Source organism: Aptenodytes patagonicus, chromosome 1, assembly GCF_965638725.1.
Source record: "Aptenodytes patagonicus chromosome 1, bAptPat1.pri.cur, whole genome shotgun sequence".
Classification (NCBI taxonomy): domain Eukaryota; kingdom Metazoa; phylum Chordata; class Aves; order Sphenisciformes; family Spheniscidae; genus Aptenodytes; species Aptenodytes patagonicus.
In genome coordinates this window covers 158,207,154-158,229,543 of record NC_134949.1, presented here as the reverse complement: position 1 = coordinate 158,229,543, position 22,390 = coordinate 158,207,154, and the positions used below count along the sequence as shown (strand labels likewise).

General features: G+C 46.2%; 1 protein-coding gene across 2 annotated transcripts in view; it reads left to right on the top strand.

Annotated features, from left to right (window-relative positions):
* SEPTIN10 (septin 10) overlaps nucleotides 1-2,731 on the top strand; it is a 31,925-nt gene extending 29,194 nt beyond the window's left edge. For both annotated transcript variants that reach the window (XM_076360320.1, XM_076360314.1), the window contains 2 exons: nucleotides 453-643; nucleotides 1,859-2,731. In XM_076360320.1, coding sequence (XP_076216435.1) covers nucleotides 453-643; nucleotides 1,859-1,874 — 207 coding nt within the window. In that variant the 3' untranslated portion in view covers nucleotides 1,875-2,731. The remainder of the gene's footprint in view (nucleotides 1-452; nucleotides 644-1,858) is intronic.
* Nucleotides 2,732-22,390: the final 19,659 nt, after the last annotated feature.

Genomic DNA, 22,390 nt, shown 5'->3' with positions numbered 1-22,390 from the left:
ATATGTATATGAAAATACATACCTGTGTAACTAAAGTATGTATGATTCCTTGCCTACTTGGTTTTAGGGAAGTAGATTCTACTTGACAGATCCGGATTTAATCCTTCTGTTGGTAATTGTTTCTTCTCTAAAGGCCTCCTTATTTTTGGTATAATAAAGATATAGTAAAACCTAGTAGGAAATCTAATATTCACTTAGTGCCTTCCATGGTTTCCACCTGTACTTTGTGTGCAGTAGCCTGGCTTCCATGAGAACAATCTGATATGGATGATTATTCTTCTGGGTTGCTGTTTTTTAGTCTTATCAGTTTTGGGAAAGAACTGCAATGTCTTAGGACTTTTAACACAAGTTGAGGTAGGTTTTACTGTTTAATTGCAGAGGGTTTTTGTATTGTGATATCACCCTCTTGTGTTACTAGTTGGAAATATATTTTTTGTGCTTTCTTTAAACAGGTTCAGACTAAATTTGAACATTGTGTGCTAATGCATCAAGAAGTGAAGCTGAAATTAGAGAAAAAGAAAAAAGTTCTAGAAGATGAAATAGCTATGTTTATTGAGAAGAAAGCTAATGCTGAATTACTCCAATCACAAGCATCTGTCTCTACCCCTGTTGTTAGTTTGAAGAGAGACAAGGACCGCAAAAAGTAAGTGCCGATGCTAGTCATCAGAGGCGGGAATAAAAAAACTCTTCACATACCACTTTTATAATGCAAATTTTAGTAATCTTTTAGAAAAGGTGCAAACATGCTCCTATTCTGTTATGTGATAAGACAGAAGCGTGTAAAATACCCTCATGCTTGGATCACTGGCTCTAAAATTTACCTTTAGAGTAATTGCTGTGTGTTCTATGAGCATTCTTTCTTTTTTTTTCTCTTTTTTTTTCCATGAAGGAACCAAGGTTTTCGACTTGAACTCCTGTGCTTTGATGTCAGAGATGAAGAAGTTATGAATGTTCACGAACAGAGCGAGAGGGAGAGGGAGAAGTTAGAGAGGGAGAGAAATTCACCCAGGGAATTCCAGAAATAGTATTTGATTGCAGCACTCAGGTTTTGAATGTAGGATATGTTAGTTTTATGAAGCAGTCTGACTGCTGCTGTCCCATAATACTAGATGTGTCTTCCTAGTACAGATTTCTGAGAGGAGAGACTGATAAAATTGGCTGTAAAATTACACCGAGTGCAGAATATGACCTGATATACATTTCACTTTCTTCCCTCCCACCCACTTCTTCCCTTCTCCACTCCCAAAAGAAAAGCTCGAATAAATTGTGAAATTTCAGAAATGTATTCAAAAGTAGTCTCCAGAATAACATGCCCAACTTCTTCATATATAAATATTGAATTGAATGTTCATATATAAACATTAAATTAAATTGAATTAATTTTTGTTCTCCTCCAAAACCAGAAGTCAATTAATTTATTAATTTCCTTTCCTGATAGGTTACAACTTTACTGCAGATAACATTTTGTTGTTTAATATCTTACTGCACTTGAAAGCAGATTTGTTGGTATAGAAATTATTCATAACTGCTAGATTATGAAAAACTCTAGAAGCTAGATGGGTGCACATATTTCCACAAATACCATCAAGGCAGCTTTGACATTTTTGGGGTCTATGCTAGCAGCCTGCTTGTGTTTTTGCCAAAATTTGTTGCGTTTCAAGTAATGTTACCGAGTTCCTTTTCCTAGACTCCTTTTTCTGGAATTATATATGAAAGTGGAATTCTTGGTAACGGAAGGCATTATCTGCACTATTATGAGTAACTCGCAACTTCTGAAAAATTTTAGATTTGTTTTCTCTGTTTTAGCTTTATTTCTTCAGAGTACGTTATGGTTTATATGCTTGCTTTTGTTTTTCAGTTCCAGCTTTACATAATACTGATGATAGAAGAAACAATATTGATAATTTCTCTTGAGGAAGCGATGATTCACAGTGTGCTTTTGAAGGTGTTGGAGTTGCAGTTTCTTAACCAAAGGATTTGGAAAATACCTCTTGTTGCTGTGTGCTGCAAAAGAAGAATTTTTAAGCATGATCTGTACACGTAGGGTGCGGCGATTACTGTCACTGCCGTCACGGACTTTCTATTACGAGTCTGCTTTGATACGCACTTGCCTTACATACGTGTGGCCAACTTGCTTTCATTTTAAATGCATTGTACCAAAAAAAATGTCGCTGCCATAAAGAGTTCCATTCATAATATGAATGCTGTAGTACAAAAGTATTCAGTGAATATATCCAGTATAACCTTTCTAAAGAGTTATTTTCCTATGGTATGGTGTATTAGTCTACTAAATATTATTTTATGCAACTGCCGACATAATTCCACCATTTACTGATTTTGCTGACAACTTTTTGTTTATAGGCTTTTATGTACAAGCACTGTCCTAAATTTCAGATATGATCTTTCTAATCAAAATTTATTGATATGTTTTTGCAGTGCTGTACTGTTGCATGATAGTTGATCTGACATTACTGACTTAATATGGAAAGTACCTATAACTTTTTGATGCTTGTGACTGTGGTGTTCAGTTACAGCAGAGGCTGAACTTTACAAAAACTATTAACTACAAGAGCTTCAGGTTAAAACAAGTTTAAAATGGTTTTTATATTTTCAGTAGCCATGATAACTAATGGGAAACTATAAGAGGTGGCGTTCTCTGAAGCTGTTTTGTGCGACTTTGTAAAAATGAAATACTAACTGGATAGAAATAAAATACATGGGTTTTGCTTAAGTGTTTCTGTTGTTCTGCTTTCTCTCCCTCCCACGTTTTTAAAAACAAGGAGTAAGATTTCACATTAATCTGAAAAATATAAATGTTTTGCATCTGTTTTAAATGTCTTAAGTCATTTATTGATTGGAAAAAATAGGTGATTTGTGCATACTGCGCCAGAAAGGCAATACGACTTGCGATATACTTGTCATATACCACTGTACTTATCATAGAACCATACAATGTCTCAAGTTGGAAGGCACCCATAAGGATCATCGAGTCCAGCTCCCTGCTCCTCGCAGGGCTACCTAAAACTAAGCCATATGACTAAGAGCATCGTCCAGATGCTCCTTGAACTCTGGCAGGCTTGGTGCCGTGACCACTGCCCTGGGGAGCCTGTGCCAGTGACTGACCGCACCTTCTATTTCACTCACCCAGTGATGCATATTATACAAGATTGTTTTCCTACAATTCTGTAGCAATGGGAAGGAATATATACTAAGATACATAAACCCTTCGTTGCCAGGAAAGGGTCAAACTGCTAATTCAATCAGCTCCACAGGCACAGCAGGCTGTAACATAGGAGGGAAGAGTTAAGAGGAGACACCCATTTAGCCGGCACGCTCAGCCAGCATATAACTGACACTTCTTTCAAGAGAAGAAAATGGGCCAGGGCCAGGCACCGTGATTGCTGTCTGATTGCTCCTTCCTGAGCGAAATGTAGCTTGGTGAAAGACTGTATTTTTTGTCTGGCTTTGTATCATTGACTGGGCCATTTGCATCTGTTTGATTAGCAACAAGGGATATGCCCTCCTTGAAGGAGGTAACAGCCAAATGAAAAAAAAAAAAAATCTGTTTTTTTAACTGAGCAGTAGATTTGAAAGTGTTATCAAGTGATCCTGAGCAGAATGCAATTACAATTGAGTGATGCGTACTGTCAGCACTCACTTAGCCCGGTGTGGGTTATCCCAGCCGCTGGTGTTAGTTAGCTCAAGCACAGCTCTTCATGAGCGTTACAAAACCGCATCAAAAGACAGATTTAACCGCCTGTAGTGTGGCCACTTTGCTGAGGACGAAGCCTGAGATGGTTAAGAACTGTTTGACCTAGATAGCTCTGTGCCTGGCCAGTATTAGAGGATGTGCTGTGCTTTGGCAGCTGGGAACCATGAATAGTACAGTATGGATACCACGCCTCTTGGTCAGAATCGGTTTACGTTCAGTTGCATGTGTTGGCCCTGCAGGACTCAGCCGCAGAACAAAACTGGTGCAGGCACCCGTGCAGGTCTTCGGAACAGGTGACAATTAAAGGGAGCTTGTTAGGTCAGTTGTAGCACAAAATGATGTAGCACAAAATGAGAGAGCTGGTGCGTTTTTCCTTTTTTCCCCTCATACTCATTTAAGCAGTGGAGAGTCATCTGTAAGTATGGGCAATTCCACAGCTGTTTTGTTTAAGTTTGCCTAAAGATGAGATACCAGATAAGCGCACAAGCGCACAGTCCAATGCAGTTCAGAGAGTTATAAAGGAACAGGTAACTATCTCCTGGAAGTGGAGAATTAATAGTGGTAGTAAACTACAGTGAGGCATATACATTTTTATTTATCTTAGCTATGTGCTTTTTAATTGAACACTTCAGAGAGGTTTATCCTGCAAATGAAATGGTTTCAAGACCATTTATTAAGGTGTCGTTATGGTACCTTCTGCAAGTGGCTACTGCGAGACTATTTACGGCCTTTACAAGTCTGAAGCCTTTACCTTTTTAGATCCTTTACTTAGGATACTTTCCATATATATTTTGTATATTTATTCTTAACTATATCTTTAAAATTACTTTGCCATGAGAAGACACAGCCAGGATGCATTAGTGGTTTTATCTTAATCTCCTATGCTAACAGTTTAGCATCGCCTTCATATTTGGTGACAGAAACATACTTAGATTTGCATTGTGAAATTAGGTGGAGAATATACTGGACTTCAAAAATTAAGACCGTATGGACATTGGAAGCAAGGACAGGCGACACAGGAGGACTACAGCGATGCTGTTTGCCACTGTAGGGAGAAAATTTGTGCGGCCAAAGCTCGATTGGAGTTCAAGCTGGCCAGCACTGTGAAGGACAACAAAAAGGGCTTTTTTAAATATAACAGGAAAAGGAGGATAAGAGATAACATTGGGCCGTTCCTTGATGAGGTCGGTCACCTCACAAATAGGGACATAGAAAAGCAGAGACGTTTAATGCCTTCTTCGCCTCTGTCTTTAACACTGATGATGGGCCCTGGGACACCCGGAGCTCTGTGCTGGAAGACTGTGACCAGGAGGATGATAAACTTCCAGCCAACTCTGAACTTGTTCAAGACTTGCTGCTCCAGCTGGATGCACATAAGTCTATGGGGCCCAGTGGGATTCATCCCAGGGTACTGAAAGAGCTGGCCGATGTTATCACAGGACCTCTCTTTGTTATTTTTCAATGGTCTTGGGAGTCTGGAGAGGTCCCAGTTGACTGGAAGCTGTCAAATGTTCCAATTTTCAAGAAGGATAAGAAGGAAGACCTTGGTAATTACAGGCCTGTCAGTCTCACTTCAGTGCCCGGTAAAATTATGGAGAAGGTTATTCTGGGACTTACTGAAAAACACTTGAGAGACAACACAGTCATTGGTCATAGCCAGCACAGGTTCACGAGGGAAAAGTCCTGCTTAACTAACTTAATTTCCTTTTATGACAAGGTCATCCATCTAGTTGACCAAGGAAAGCCAGTAGATGTGGGTTTTTTGGATTTTAGCAAAGCTTTTGGTACCGTCTCTCACTGTATCCTTCTGGACAGAATGTCCAGCACACAGCTAGACAAACCCATAATACGTTGGGTGAGCAATTGGCTCATGGGTCGGGCTCAAAGAGTTACAGTAAATGGGGATACATCAGGCTGGCGGCCAGTCACCAGTGGCGTTCCCCAGGGCTCAGTTTTAGGGCCAGTGCTCTTTAATGTTTTTATAAATGATCTGGACGCAGGAATTGAATGTACATTAAGTGAGTTTGCCGACAATACTAAACTAGGATAGGAGCTGTGGACTCCCTCTAAGGTAGAGAGGCCTTACAGAGATGTCTGGCTAGACTAGAGAGCTGGGCAATCATGAACCGTATGAAATTTAACAAGAGCAAGTGCCGGATTCTCCACCTGGGACAGCATAATCCTGGTTATACACACAAATTGGGGGATGAGAGGCTGGAGAGCAGCCCCACGGGAAGAGATCTGGGGGTTTGGGTTGATGGCAAGTTGAATATGAGTCAGCAGAGTGCCCTGGCAGCCAAAAGGGCCAACCGTGTCCTGGGGTGCATCAAGCACAGCATAGCTAGCCGGTCCAGGGAGGTGACTGTCCCACTCTATACTGCACTGGTGCCGCCCCACCTCGAGTACTGTGTGCAGTTTTGGGTGCCTCAATATAAGAAGGACATCAGACTATTAGAGTGTGTCCAGAGGAGGGCGACCAGGATGGTGAAAGGCCTCAAGGGCAAGACTTTACAAGGAGCGGCTGAGGTCACTTGGTTAGTTCAGCTTGGAGAAGAGAAGGCTGAGGGGTGACCTCATGGCACTCTACACCTTCCTCAAGAGGGTCAGCAGCGCAGGAGGTGCTGATCTCCTCTCTCTGGTGACCAGCGACAGGACACGAGGAAACGGAGTGAAGCTGTGTCAGGGGAAGTTCAGATTGCACATTAGGAAAAGGTTCTTCACAGAGAGGATGGTCGGTCACTGGCACAGGCTCCCCAGGGCAGTGGTCACGGCACCAAGCCTGTCAGAGTTCAAGGAGCATCTGGACAACACTCTTAGTCATATGGTTCAGTTTTAGGTAGTCCTGCGAGGAGCAGGGAGATGGACTCAATGATCCTTATGGGTCCCTTCCAACTTGAGATGTTATATGATTTTAACTTATGGAAACACGAGCCTCTTCTGTTACAGCAACATCATCATCTCTATATAGAAAGGAAAACACTCAAAAGAAAAATGACTAATTTTTCAAGACCTTTATGAAGATTTGTGTAATTCACATTCAGTGTATCACTGCAAAAAGTAATTTAGTGTAATTCATAGACAGGTAAATTACCTAACTGGATTTTTAGAAGGTACTGAGGCATCTACCTCTCCTTGGTTTTTTTACTAAATATATTTTTTAAAATCCAGACCCTAGAATCAAGGCAGCGAAACACTGATAGCTAGGTATAGATACTTGCAGGATTTTAAACCAGAAAAAAAGGCTTCAACAGGATTTTCGCTAGGGTGCGCTCGAAGAACATGGCTTTTGCTTTTGGGGAAAGGACTGTGGCACTGTCCAACTGTGTCACTGGCCCTGAGCAACCCCCTCTAGTTGAACCTGCTTTTATCGGGGGGCTGGAGTAGGTGATCTCCAGAGGCCTCTTCCAACATGAACGATTCTGTAATTCTGTAACTCATTTAGCATGAGCAATTTTTTTTTTCACAGAAGAGAATATTAGCCTATTTTCTGTAGAAACAAAGCTGTAAGTGCAGAAGGCAGTACAAAAGTACGCGCAATGAGAGCTCTGAGCTCATGTGGTTGATGATATCTGCTAGGGCATTAAAATGCTGAAATCAGTCTTTATAATTTGAAAACTTAAGAATACAATTGCATCTCATTCTGATCCAAAATCTTTTTAAAAGACTTCCCAGAAATGTGTATGAAAATAGCATATTTTTGTTGTTGGGAAATACTATTGAGTTGCGCCAGGGTGGTTTCTGGGTGATCATCCTGTGAGCCTTAAACTTTCTGAAAAAGAGTATTATGGAGCTGCACAAATGTCTTTTGGCATCAGATCTTTAAGTATCTCTTTATTTTTGGGGTACCTGTACTTGCGATCCATAAGTAATCATCTCTCTTGGCACTTTTGTGTATCACAGTTTATTAGTGTAATTTTCATAAACAAGGAACCCACCAAACGAATGGTTTCAGAACTAAATTCTGTCTTCCTGCAGAAATTCGCCTTTCTCTGATTTTCATATCTAAGTGTGTAGGATTTGGATATGTTCCCATTTACATATACAAATCCATACATTTTTTTATAAATGTACATACAGAGAGAGATGTTTCTCACTCCTACCTGTCTAGATACGTGTATATGGATATACAGATCACTCACAACAAGTGAGTTAGCTAAGAGTGGTCTCCAGGCTATGCAATCCCTGATCAATTCAAGAGACTATTTTAGTGCTTAACCCTTGGTCTTGATGCCTGCCGGCAGTTTCTGCATTCCCTTGTGCTGCGAGTAGGAAATCTTTACTACCCCATTAGTCTGCATACTTTTGGAGGGGCTGATCCTTCCCACTGAGAAGAGACTGCGAGGCAGAGCTCTCAGCACCCGTAAGGTTTTACCCCTCTGTCCTCACAGGGTGGGAATGTGGAGCTAGACCTTCCTCCTCAGGAAGACGTTAACTCCTTCACCCAAAGCTTAGAAAAGGCAGAGACCTTGGTAGTCATCACCCCTTTGGAGGGAAGGGAAAATAATTAGCATGTTTAGAAAGAGGATAACAGGGTGCTGGTATTTGCATAGCATTTTTGGACTAGATTTTTCACGGCTTCTACTTGCAGCTGTTTTGTTGAGATGGTGGTTATTTGCTTAGTTTTGGGAATGCCAGGGAGGGAGTTCCATTCTCCCTTGCGCTGGCAGTGTGAAGGTACTTGGTCCTTTCAGCCTTCTGGGGAAACATGACGATCCCAGTGCATTTTGGTAGGACCAGCTGAGCTGTCTGATGAGGTGTGCAAGCAGACAGAGACATGAGACATGCAGAACTCGTCATAACCTTTCCTCTAACGTTTGTTAGCCTCCTGTCACGCTGTTAAGACTCGTTTTGACTTGCAAGCTCCAGTGAAAATATCTTACTAGCTGCCATCTAGAAACACGGCAGGCAATACTGATGGACTGTGCAGAGGAATACGAAATACCAGTGCTGTTTTATGACTGTGTTCACAATAAATGAATGTCATCCAAGCTTTGCTCCAAGGTCAAATCATTCTATATCCCTAATAATTTAAAATGTATAAATGCACAATGCAAATACCTATATGGGAGAAATAATTTAATTGTCTATCCTGATGGAGTTTGAGATTGGCGTGTGTGTTTTGTCTCCAAAGTTACAGAAGTTTTTTTGCTCATGTTAGCTTCTCAAGGGAAAAAATCTCTTAGGCAAGTTAGAGTATCTTCTGACTGCTTCTCAATCTTCAATGTATTTATTCTCACAAAATATATTAAGAAGTTGGAAGATACTGCTTGCATTTACAGTTGGAAAATGAGACCCGCAGTGGGTAGGGCTCAGGTTTTTAAGCATAATTAGATTTCTTTTTATTTGCACCTACTCAGTGAAAATGAGCCATGGAAGTAAATCCATCATAGCTTTTAATACATAGTTACAGTCACACAAGAAATCTGTGATCGACAAGGTATTTGGGTTGTCATCCTTTGCTGGTACTAAGCACGGGTCTGTGCTCCCCAAACTTGTACATAGTTCTCAAACCTGCTGTTGTTTTGGCTGATAAATAAAAGAGAGGAGCTTTTGTGGAGGGTGATCTATGTAAGGAGGAGGATGCTGCAGTCCGAATTCTGACTACTTTGGGTTAGGTTTGCATGAGACCGTTGTCTCCCTAAATCCTGGTAAGTGAAATGTAATTATGGTAGATGCAACAGCAGATTTCCCCAATAAGGGCTTGCATGCCAGTAATATGTTTTGAATACGCGGTACTTTGTCTGCGAGGTCAGAAGTGATCATCAAGAGTTTTACTGGATGATACAATGGAGTTTGTATATTGGCAGAGCTTATTGGATCAGTAAGTAAAGACACTGCATTGTGAGCTGTGAATTAACGGTTGCTGCAAACAGTTGGCTGAGGTTGCTGTCACTGTAAGTACACAAATTACAGCCCCTTATGCTGATTGCTAAAAGCCATGTATGGAAATTTGCCTGGACAGGGTGTTTAAAAAACCCATACAATCCTATGTGCCTTTAAAAGATTATTTACAGCTTTAAAATTCTTATGAAATGCGCTAAGATAGATGTCGTATCTCAGGACATAACACCCGAAGCAGTAAACTCCCTGCCCTCTGACAGAAAGACAAAACCTCCATGCAGAAGTGCTAACTTCAGTTTTTGGGACCTGCCTTGCACTGCCAGGCTGCGGGTGCGTTAGTGAGTTTGACTGGTTGGGAACCCCCCCCCCCCCCCATATTTCCTGTTTGGTATGAAATGAAGTTGAAAAGTACTAAAAATGGCAAGCCACCCATCCAAAACCCTGCAGAGGAATTTACAGATGTGTGTGCTTTCAAATAAATTAATTTTACCCTAGCCAGTATTCAGTCAAGTTTTGAACAGAAAGACTACAAAATTATCCCTGATCTTGTAACTATGCCAAATGTAAGAGAAACAGAGATCGAGGTGTCCTCTGGGTGCATGTTTCTGGTGTCATCCTTAATCTGCTCACCTTCAATAGCTGAAACCCAGTTAATTACTTAAAGTTACTGAAATAATTTTTCAAATAAAATGTTTTGATGTAGAAGGTCAGAAAAAAAATAGAGGTGAGACCAGGGACTTCTGTTTTTTGAAAACCAGATCTGTTTGCAGGAAAGACAGTTTTTAAAGAATATTACAATTGTCTTGGAAATGTAATTTCTTGAAAATTAGGAAGGAAAGGTATATTGTGATTGCTGTCAATCTGGGTTTCTCTGGATCCTGTATTTGGTGCATTTTTTGTTTATTTCTTCTCTCTGTATTTTAAAGCCCATTTTAGTCTAGTTTATGGAGGCTGCCAGTGAGGGGTGCTAAATAACCATCCTGGAGAGGCTGCAGCTCCTGGAGCTGTGTCCTGCTGCAAGCCAAAAATTATGTTTAAGCATAAAAACAAACCCCCAGGCAAAGGAAAGCTGTGAAAGCCCCACTTTATAAAGCCAAAATTAAAGGATCGTCAGGATTTTACTCCTCAGAAGCAGCCAGGATGGAAAATCCTTGGGCTGTTTGAAGCCCGTGAGGGTGCAGTCGCAGGAAGGATTCAGCAGCATGAGATGTGCAAGGCCGGATGGCGGGGATGAGGTCTTCAGCGTGAGTAACCTGGGGGGCAGAGAGGGGATCTGCCGGGGCGGGCATGGCATGGTAGTAGTGAAAATCTTGACCTTCCCAAGGTGGGGAGTTTCATACAGTATATTTTAAAGCTTAGAGGTTGAAAAGGAAGACTCTTGAGATTTTTCTTTCTTGTCTTAGTTGTCAAATATGTGAGAGATTCTTTTGATTCGGACCAGTTTAACAGTGTATTTTCTCACTGTGCACGTTTTGTTTTCTTTTAATTCTAGACATAACAGCATATCCTTCTTTTTTCATGTTAGCCGCTTGCTCACTGAATCTTCTGGTGAAGATTCTCAGCCTGAAAGCTGAAACATGTGCATTCCCTAAGTCCAAAAGAACGCTCATTGGTAATATACTCAGTGGTTTACATCCAAAAAACCATCTTTCAAAGTACAAACTGCACAGCTGATGTCCCTGCTGTGGTGCGTTGACACCGGAGCCGGAAGGCCCGTTGGCTCCGTCAGGCACCGTGCGGATGCTTGCCGCTTCCTTATGTGGTGCTCTGTAGCGGTGTCTCGGGCCAGGTTTGGAAGTATTTCAAAGTAGAGATTAAAGATGCAGATATAACCGGATAAGACAACAGAAAACTCCCTTTTTAGAAGAAAGGAATCCCTTCTTGGATATCTGACATGACTTCTTGTAGGGTTGGAGGGGGGTGACGTCTGGTCCTCTTAAGGGAGGGAATAGGATGGGAGCATCGTTCCATTGCAGCAAATGGTAGAGACAGTGGAAGAAAAAAACTCCTTCACCAGCTGAAAGTCAGCAGGAGGAGTATTTTCTCTTTCTGTCGGAGGCAAAGGGAGTGCTGGAGTCCTGGCTCCTAAATGACGGTTTCCTACAGGTCCCTGAAGAGAAAGCCTTTTCTTCTCCTTTCTGAACAAAAAACAGTGAAATAAAACATGTAATTTCATTTCATTCTGCACAAATTCCTCCTCTGGGCACAATGAAACATTTTGTTCTCAGGCGCGAGTGGGTCAGTGTGGTCTCAACACTCATCTGCTCTGTGAGGCTCATCCTTCAAGCTGCCGGAGAGGATTTGTTCTGGGCTCCTGCACTAACGCCCCGGGCATCCTAATGATGCTCTGGGACAGACAGCATCCGAATAACAGCCCTTACAGCTGATGCTCTGGGATGAACAGCATCCGAATAAGAGTCCCGACATCCGGGCTAGGCAGCAAGGGACACTGCTCGTGCCAAGTGGTCTGACTCCGGCAGGTGGGCAGGAGGGTGGCTGAGCCTCAGCCTCGCTTGGTGGCTGGAGGATCGTCCTCAGAGCCTGATGGGGCAGGTCCATCTTCACTCGGGAAGAGGTGAGGGCTGTCACTAGCTCTTTGCCATTCAGGTAAATGCCCCAATTGCTCAGCTGGTGGTAGCAGCGGAGGGGCTACTACCTTGGGGCTAATCTTCAAATAATTTGGGGATGAAAACTGAGCCTTTTGGCAAAGAGGCAAAATAATCTACAACTCCATCTCCACGCCTGCTGGTTCCCATTCAGGACTGATACCCAGCACCGGCTTGCTTTTTCTTTCTGTCCCTCTCCATGATTTCATTTGTGGGTCATGGGGGTCCGATGCCCTTGCCTTAGTGTCTGCAGCCTGCCAGTGAGTTGCTGGCAGCGGGGCGGGCAGCCGTACGATTTACTCTGGAGGGATGCGACTCTACCCTGGGATTGCAGCGCGGGGACAAAGCTGGTTAACTGCAAGCTTTTGGTTCGTGTAGTGCAAATGTAGCACGGACAACAAGTAATGTTTGTCATCCTTTTGCAAAAGATTTGAACATAAGAGCTTGTTGACTGCTGCTTGGGAGGGTTTGCTCTTTGATTTATCAAATCACCACTTTTTTGTGCACTGTTGCACAGTCTGTCACCTCTGCAGCATGGGGCCGTGTGCCATGGCGCCCAAAGGAAGGCAGCAGGAGTGAGGAACCTCTGCAGTGCTGCGGCCACCTTCCCGGGGGCACCTGGCTGCAATGGAGCTGCCTGTAGCCCCCCACCCCAGGGCGGAGCCTGGGGGCAACCACCGGGCTCCCGTGGCTCTTAGCAAGGCAGGGGCTTTCGCCCAGGGGCAGGGAGGGAGTTCTGCATCCTTCCCCGCCCCCCAGATAATGCTATTGCAGCATCAACTATGCGGAAATTAAATACGGATCTCAATGTCCTTAAAACTGCAATATGACCCTGTGCTTTTAGTGCTGTGTAATTCCCGCTGAAAAAAGCTGTGCTCTTCCAGGCTCCTGTTTGGTCTCTCGCTTTCACACATGCACACACTCATTCTTCATCTCTTGCTTGCAGAGTTATTTTAGCCCTTGCTTTCTGAGTGCCTCCTTCATGAAATATCTGTGGGTTTGATTATTTTCCCCAGGTACACTGGCTTGCACCTTCTCCGGGTTAAACTTCACAGTTATTCTTTGGCTGTACAGGATTTGTAAACTTTTCAGGTCCTGTTGTATTATTTCTCTGTCCTCACTTGTGGTTGTAACACCTCCCAGCTCCATATTGGCTTCAAATGCAGCATGCTATTTTCTATAAAGACTAATAAGAAGACATCGACTTGATATCAACTTGGATATCTGCCAGGACATGTGCTCCTGACTAGACTGCTCTTCTGCTGTACGCCCTGAAGAAATGAAGCGGTGACAAGTCGGTGGGGTGCCTTGCCTCACAGCCAAGGGTGTGAGGTCGTGCCTTGTGCTCCTGTCTATGAGCACGGCGCAACCAGCTCTGCTGCGTGGGACTGGGTGGTCATTCAGGCTGGGCCCGTCGGTGTGTCACTGGTGTTAAAAGCTGGATTAGCCCCGATGGACCCACGAGGAGTGCAGGGATCTCCAACCCTTCCTGACCGAGCCTGAAAGCCTGATGTGATGGGGATGCAACCCTACTGGAGCTGCTGGTATCGGAGAGAGCTTTTAGCCTTTCACTGGTGCTTAGAGGTTACATACTAGCAGTATGACAGCGTATTTCCTTAGTGGCATGGCAGCCACCTGGTCAGGGACACTTATCAGGAAGCCCCTGTGTTTAAAATGTAAAAGTGGAAGGAGCTGTAGTTTGGGGAGAGAGGGGAGACCCAGCGCTCCTGAATTTGGGACTTGAACCTGCTCCCCTGCTCTTCCCTGGCATCTGCACGGGCCCTGGGATCTCTGCCTGTCCACGTTCAGCTCTGAAACAAGGACGGTATTTCCCTGTGGCCAGGAGTGCTGGAAAATAACATTTCTGGGCCTGATATGAGCAGCTATCAAAGACTCAAATTTTGTCATTTTGTAAGACACGGCATAGGCATGGTAATTACTGTCTCAGGACCAGGACTCACTTCAGGCTTGCACAAAAATCGAGTAGGCGGTAAGAGCCAGGGCTGTGGGCAATTACATGGGTGAGTCTGTGCATACACATCCATGATGAGGCTCTTTACTTCAGAAGTGAAGCACATCTTGCTGGATGCATAAAGTATGATAATTCACCAAATGGCAGATTAGAGCAGGAAGAGTCCTCATTTAGTGTTATTCTACCCTTATATTTTCACAAGGGCTGGGTTAATGTATTAGCAGCGAGGAGCTCTTTTGCGCTTGTTTCTGATGGACATGCTTGTCTGCTTTGTGTCCATACGGCTTCACAGGTCCCATGGTGTTAGAGGGGTGGAGAGCAGATATTTAGCTTCAGGGGCCACAAGGGATGAAGGACAGACGCGGGCTGGGAGCTCTCCTGGGAGGGAGAAGAGCTGAGCAGCGAACATCTGCATTACGCCTCCGCTCCCCTGGGTGTTAGTGCCGGGGGGATTTCGCCGTCAGCGTGGTCAGGCAGCAGTACTGATGACCGTCCCAAGGGAGGGATGGGGGAGTCCCACCAAATACCACTGGGGCCACCCATTTCCGCTTGTCCTGCCTGGGATTTTTGCTCTGCTCTGCGGTTTGCTTCTCTTTTCCTTCCTCTTCCCTGCCCCCCTCATAGCTTTGCTGTAGCCTTTCTGTTGCTGGCTGGGGCTGTCTCAAGAGGTTTAAGGAAGGGCTTGGTGTTGCTGGCCAAGAGCAGCTTGGCCAAAAGCAGCCACAGCGAAAGGAGATGAAATAACCCCCAAGTCTTGGTGGCTCAAGGGCAGCTGCGTGGATTGCTGGGTCCAAGCTCTGTTTGTGAAGGACCCAGCCCCAAGATGCTGCAGTGAGGGGGGGAAGCAGAAATGCTCCTGGAGACCCACCAAACCCACTGGTTTGGTTCTCTGGTTATGCAGGTGAGGAGGGATAAAAGCTCTGGACGCAGGTGCTGTTAGCCCTTGCTGCAGACTGCAGAAGGCAAAGTGCCGGCAGCGCAGAGGACACCCCTCCACCAGCCAGACTCACAGTCCCACCAAAGGTCTGCATCACTAAATAAGCCCGTGGTTATTCTTCATCTGCTGGGGGGTCCTGGTGTGTCCTGCTTCTGCACCATCGTCTTTTTCCTTCCTCCCGTTCGGCTTTGCCACGTGGGTTCCTTGTCCTGTGGTAGCCAGTGCGTCGGCTGTGGCAGCCCTGTCGCCCTCAGGCTGGAGCTGCACTCTTGCTGAGCATCCCCTGGATGCTGGAACAACCCCCACCAGCCCTGCGGCCGATCTGCTTCCCTCTGTGTGCCCCAGCTCCTGCCCAGCCTGGAGCAAACCCACGGAGAGGCAAAAGCGTGGGGTGGCCTCGGCAGCGTCGGGGTGGTGCCGGGGCCGGGCACGGCAGTGGGGGGGGGATGATCTGAGCTCTCATCTCTCTCCCTGGGTTGAAAACACTTTATAAACATTTGAGAAACAGAAAAAAGAAGGAGAGGAAGAAATAAATTTGACACACTTGGAAAAAAAAGACCTATCTGGAACTAGGTTGCAAAATGTATTCAGTTAAAAATATAAGAAATACTTTAATAAACGCAAGTCAATATTGTAGCAGATTAACTTCTGAAAGCCTGAGGTAAAAACTGAGTTACACCTATTAGGATACGATGGAGATTTAAGTGAGACATTAAAGAGGGATGTTCTGAGTAATATATTGAATTTGCTGTAATTTTATTAAGTCAGAGACAGGCCTGGCACCGTGCCTTCCTTCACTTCACTACTGCATCATATGAGTGCTTGGTGTTGTCAGTAGAGGGAAAGGAGCGGGCACCAAGGGTGAATTTTTAAATTCATATTATCACAGTTTGGCCCAAGGAAAGGCAATGGCTTAAAGGGGCTAAAATGAAGCCCGAAACCCATCTAAATAGAAAACAGACAGTTTTTACATCCGCAGATGATTACTGGCATTGCTATCCAGCACCCCAGAAACAGATTAATGTTTAAATTACAGCACTGTGCTCAGTATAGGATGGTAGTTTTAGACTTGCTACAAAGGTCTTTTGTGCTGCACCCCTCTTAAAAATGTTATTTTAGGGTCTCCTCAATTCAGTTACGGTTGTGCTCAAGCCATTAGAAAAGCCCGCGCTGCCACGTTACCTCCCGTATGGTGGCAGAGGGACGCGGTGCGGAAACAAAGAAAAACTCTAATCTGCGTCGAGCCATAATGAAACTAAATTTTGCCTTAACTGCGTTCAGTTCTTCTGCTGTTGCTGTCGCATGCCAGAGGCTTTTTTTCCTAATTGAAAATGATAGCTCCCTGGCTGCCGGGGAGTCATGTGGCAACCTTTTATTGCCAGGTGGATTATGTGCCCGCTATATTTCACACACTGCCTGGAGAAATGCGGCAGATTTTATTGATATGAGGGACAGTCCCTCATCCTTTTTTTTCCTCTCTCTCTTTCTTTCTCACGCTTGCGTTCTCAGTGCAGCTCATTTCCAGTTTTATTAACATCTGGGATGTGGTAGGAAGGCTTCAGTAAAAAAATTAGCGGAGAGCTCAGGAAGAAAAATTCCCTGATGCTCGGATTACAGGGATGCGCAGATGTATGCTTCCACTATTTTAGTAAAGGAAAATTTGGGAGGAAAAAAAAAAAAAAAATCCCCTGAATTTGTTTGACCATGAAAAAGTTAAAGAAAGTCCATATGTCCTCAAAAAGGTTAGTTTAGTCTATCAAGCTGAGGAGATTAATGAAAGTGCAAAAACTAATATAGTTTCAAAACTAAGTCAGCTTTAGAAAGCAAGATAAAGCTAATGACAAAATAAATCACTTTATAACCATTTAGCAAGAGTGGTTTATGACTAATGAGGTACTGGGTGGGTGTCCCTTTCCGAGCTGCGGCTGTGCCTCAGCGAGGGTGGGCCAGCAGCTCCCTCGTCCCTCGGTCACCCACTGAGATTGCATCCTTGCATCCCGCCAGGGCTGCGCCGAGCAAGGGGGAGAGGCAGCGCCGAGCATCACTGGCCACGGGCAGCAGGGCTGCGGGACAAACCTGCACCGCTGCAAGCCTCACCGGCACTGAAAGCAGCAGGACACTGCACTAGGGGGTTTCCAGAGTGCAATTTGCTTTGCCCACTGCTGAAAGGAGCAGCCTTTTCTGCACGACAGAAGTTGCTCTGCATCTGCGTGAACCTGAAGTAGTTGGTGAGAAAATGGGACGACCTGGGTAGCTCCTCCTCAAGCTACGGCCTCCCCAGGGGTGACCCTCGCCTGCACCCCACCCCACGGCCCGGGGGGCGCTTGGACACCTACATTTAGCTGTCCTAATTTTGGACTGAGTCCCCCCCCAGGGATCACCTGGTTCAGTTCCAGTAAGTCTCCAGTAAGAGCTGAGCCCTACCTGCCGGCTGCGTCTGGGCTCGCAGGTGTCAGCAGGCATCTGACCCAGCGCCGCCCGGGGGGTCTCAAACGCTGACCTGCATCGCACCCCACCGCTGCCCAGGGTAGGCACAGGGAGGGGGCAGGAGGGAAGAGGCCACGTTACTGATAGATGAGCCCCATCCGAGCACTCCTGGAGCTGGGCTGAAGTGCTACGGGCTGCTCCGGCCCTTCCTGCTCATGCTGAACCTCAGGCATTGCCTGCCAGCGCTGCAGGGGTGGTGGGAGATGCTGCCCCACCAGCCGCTCAAGTATCCGGCAATGTCTAAGGTGGCATTGCTTCAGGCACCAGCCAATACGGAAGCGGTGATGAGATTCTTCAGATCCTTGGGACAACCTCCTGAGCTGCTGGCCCCCCTCCCAGCACAGTGGCTGACCCCCGGGATGGGGGACATGGAGCCTGGAAGGTGCCTCGGGTACTCGCTGTCTCTCTCTGCTTTGTATAGATAACTGAACGCCCGCTGGAGCAGCAACTGGCGACCTGATCCTCCCTGCCCCAGTTACCCTCCCTCACTTTCTTGTGCTCTCTCTCTCAGCTAATGAATATTTATTTAGACAAAGTGAAGCACTGCTTTTAACAAATTGTCTTGGGCAAAATTTAGCATTAATTGGGTATGTGTTTCCAGAGCACTTTACTGTCCTCTGCTCAGGATAAATGGATGGAAGTGCAATATTGCAACGACTCTTTGTATTAAGCTGTGGGAAATGCTCAAGAATACATTTTTCTGCCTTTAAATCTGAATGAACGCTGCCCTAATTAATGAAGGGATCTTCTGTGAGGACTGGAGAGTTGAAGGAAGGAGGACTTCATTTTTTGCTTCATTTTCCTTTTAAAGTGCCTGTTCCAGAGTCCTCTGACATTAATAGAAAGTTTGGGCATTGAATCATTTCTTAAATGAATCCTATTGCTGCATCTCCAAACTGGTGGGAGGGCATCAGAGGAAATCCAGAAGCTGCCAGAAGGGCCACGCCCTTCAGACAAGGGAGTCATTCGCAGCTCAGACCTCAGGGTAGTTTCCTTCCAAGTTCCCGGTGGACATCTGAAACTCTTGCAGCACAACCCCCTCTATCGCAAGCACAGGTAGCCCTGGTCCAGCTTAAATAGCATCAATCAAAGTGGCACCCAGCGCTGCAGCACCGTAAGAGCTCAGCAAGCATGCCTGGCTCTTTTAGGGGCTGGTACTAAAGTAGTGAATGCATAAAGTGATATGCATAAATATATGTGTATATACATGTGTCTGTTTGATGTGTATATATATATTTATTACAGTAGTGAAGGCAAGACCCGTGGTGTTTAACTTGCGCAGCCACCTGCACTGACGGGTGTAGCTCGCTGCTGGCAGAAGCAATAACCGCTGGCTTTCCTCAACTTGCCCACTCACAAGAGCTGCAGGTTAGCAGCCATGTCATCAAAGCCTTTTCAAAATCACCTGCTGTATTTTCTAACAACAGTAAGTTAAACAGGCGCTCATTAATTGGCCGAATTTGCAAAACTGGCCTTAGTCCTTCTTCTCCCGTGGTGCGATAAGTCCCTTTTGAGGGATGCCCTGGCTGGTCCCTAAAGGTCTCAGTCACAGGAGCAGAGCTGGTGGGTGAAACTGAAATCCCGGCTGCCCCCTGAGCAGTGGGCAGAGCCCTCCTAGATGGGGCTACAGTCTCCACTGACTGATTTCCCTTCCTAAAAGTCCACATTACCACAGCCGCCCCTGGTGTATTCACTTGCTTTCAAATGTCCTTTTAACCATAGATTTGGGTGAGTTATTTGGCTGTTCTACACCAAAGGGTCTGAGGGCCTGACAATTTATACACACACAACTTGTGTCACTTTTACAGATCTATTGCTTTTTTCCTGGGCATTTTTCTGCATGAGACATATTTAAAACGGAAAATAAAAATAACACATTAATCCTTTCCTTCCTCTGCCTCCCAGATGAGCGACACTGTTGGAGTAAACTCAAAACCATTCCTGAATTTATGGAGAATTGCAGAAACCTAAATCAAGCTCCGAGAAGATTAGATTACAAACTTTCAGTGGAAAAACTTCAGGGAAACTAATTGTGCGAGTTGCTGAAAGCTTCGAGTTGTTGAACCCCCCGAGCTGCCGCAGGCACCTCTTCCCTCCAGGACAAGAGTAAAGAAAACTATTGCCTGCCTTGTGGAAAACGCCAGGTGGTACAAACGCCATCGCAGATCTCATGCCCCCATGGCCAGCTGCTGCGGACGCCAGCCCCGGCGCGCCGCCCAGACGGTGCGCTGCCCCGGTACCCACCGCACCGGAGGCACCCGCCAGCGCTCACCCCAGAGCTCGGCACGGTAGCGTGGAGTAACGTTCCAGAGCGATGTGCCGAGCGGGTTTGAAGGCTTTGACTTTTGCAGTAACTTTTTTTACAACCAACCAACCAACCAACCGGCACAAAAGTTGCTGCACATCCAACCCGGGACAACCAGCTAGAGACGTAACGCCCAGCACGTGGTGGCCTCTCGGGAAGCCGATGGTGTCGGTTGTATTTCATTTTTCAGATGTGTCCTGTAACTGTTCCTGTGTAAGAGCGTTGGAGATACCTGGGCAATGCTGCCATGTATAAACCTGCTAATCTAACGAAGAGAAATAGGCCAGGAGTGCAGCAAATGTTTTTCTGCCTCTCCGAGCCACCGCAATGTGTTTTGTCAGAGGAGAACAAGCTGGGAGCAATAGACGTAACAGGATTAAAATGGTGGCTGCTCTGTCATTTTCCATGCTAACCTGGGTGCCTAAGAATTGCTGCAATATAGCTGAAATGCTGCTGTGCTACATCTTGTTTAAAAAAGTGATTTGTTAAAAGAAAACCCACATCAAATATAACTAAGTCTGTAGTAGCAGGCTGTGTAACTGTGTAAACACTGGCCCCACAGTTAAACCGTCACACATTTTGATAGCCTTTAGAAACTGAAAGGGAATTCTCGCCCCTCTCTGCATTATCATACAACCTCATCAGAAGATAAACAGCCTCCTTACCCCCAAATATTTTGCAATTTGCATTTAGATTGTTCAGTGCCAGTGTTCAGGATAAGATACTTCCCAGTTCTGTCAAACAAAACCTGACTGTCATTTAGCAGCATGGCAGTCAATTTATGTTTCCATTAATGCAGATCCCAGGCAATTATCTGGGGAGGGGAAGGGGAAAACCTTAACAAATTGCCCCCCTGTCTGCTAGGTTTATTTTCCAGTGGGCAGCTGGATGGCAAATTCAACATGCCCATGAGGAAGAGCAAGTGAATGCCTTTCTGCTGTTGCTGGGGAGAAAGGAAAGGTGCGGGGGGCAGCTCACAGAACCCTCGGCTGTGCAGCATCACACCCAAGAGTCAGCCCCGAGCGCTTCGCGGAGGCAGTGGTGACGTGGGGCAGGGTGCTCACACCTGGGTCAGGAACAGTGGTGCGGACGTGTCAGGCTTCGACTCCTAACCTGATGCAGCGGCAGAGCTGGAGTCAGAGCCCCAGCGGGTTTCCTTGGGGCTGGTGTGGTGCGTGTCCGCTCAGCAAGTGGAGATGCGCTGCCACGCACTGCCCTGTCCTCATAGTCCCCTGGGCTGTGCCTGCACCCTCCTCGGGGACCCTGGCCCCCAAGCACGCGTTGTGGTCCTGCTTGGCCGGGTGGGATGGCAGAGCACATCCCCTCCTGGCAATGGGACTGCCCTGCACTGCTGCCATGCACACCCCAAAACTGCACTCCTGGGGCCTGCCAGGGGGTTGCACGCACCAACATGACTGGCATCAGCTTTACCAAGCTCTTGTGCAGATGGGAAATGCAAATTTAATACGTTTTCCTTCTCTGACAGTAGGTTGAAGGCACTCCTCCCTTCCCTCCTGTCTAAATGGCCTCATTTTTCCTCTGCCCCATCACTTAGCGGTGCTCCCTATCACTGCTGTGCTCCCCACAGGGAGCCCATGGGTGACAGCAACCTCACTGCCGAAGGCAGCTCTCCCATCGCTCACCCCCATCTTTTGCTGGGATGCAGCTGGCACCTTCCCCAGCTGCGCAGTGCTGATGGCACTGACTGAGCCCGGTGTTTCCCTGGGCATGGTATTTCCCTGAGCACGGCATTTCCCTAAGCACACTCACCCCTAACTAAAAAGCCAGCCCCCCTTTCCAATGCCCTGTCTGAGGGGGGATGGGCAGGTACCACCAGGGCGGCCCCGCTCCCCGGCTGCTCTCCTTGCTTGTGGGTTTTTCAGCACACACACCCCCCTATGTCTACACACAGGAGGTTGCAAAGCTCGTAATCCTGCATGCAAGACTGTTTCTTCTGCATTTGCAAAAACACTGCGTCGTGTCTCGGCTGGTGCGAAAGAGCCATTTGTGTTGGAAACATCTTTTAGTCACTCCCTTGCCAAGTCGGTGGGATGCTGGCTGTCTTTCCCTGGGGCTGCGGGGGTCTCCGTGGGGTGGGAGTGACGAAGAGAGCCAAGTGGGGATGGGCTCACCTGCAACTGAGCTGTACCTATAAACACGGAGGGGACACGCAGGCTGTCTGCCACAGCGTGCTGCTGGGAGGGTTGGGGGGCAAGATGACCCCCCTGGTGCAAGCCCCTTGGTGACCTGGCTTGTGGCACCTCTGCAGCAGCGTAGGGCAGGTGGTGCTGCTCGGCGGCTGAGAAAAATCCTGTTGTTTTCTGAAGGGAGGGGAGACACCCGCACCCCAGTGATTTGAAATACATCTGTGACTGCTTGGAAAGTTATTTTTGCTACATGAAAGGCTGGGATGCGAGGACAGGGCCTTCTCCAGACTGTATCACCTCTTGGCTTCCCTGCTAGTACAGCTCATTTATTTGGTTTGGCACCGACTAACCAAGCCATGTAGCTGCCAGGTTCACCATGTTAT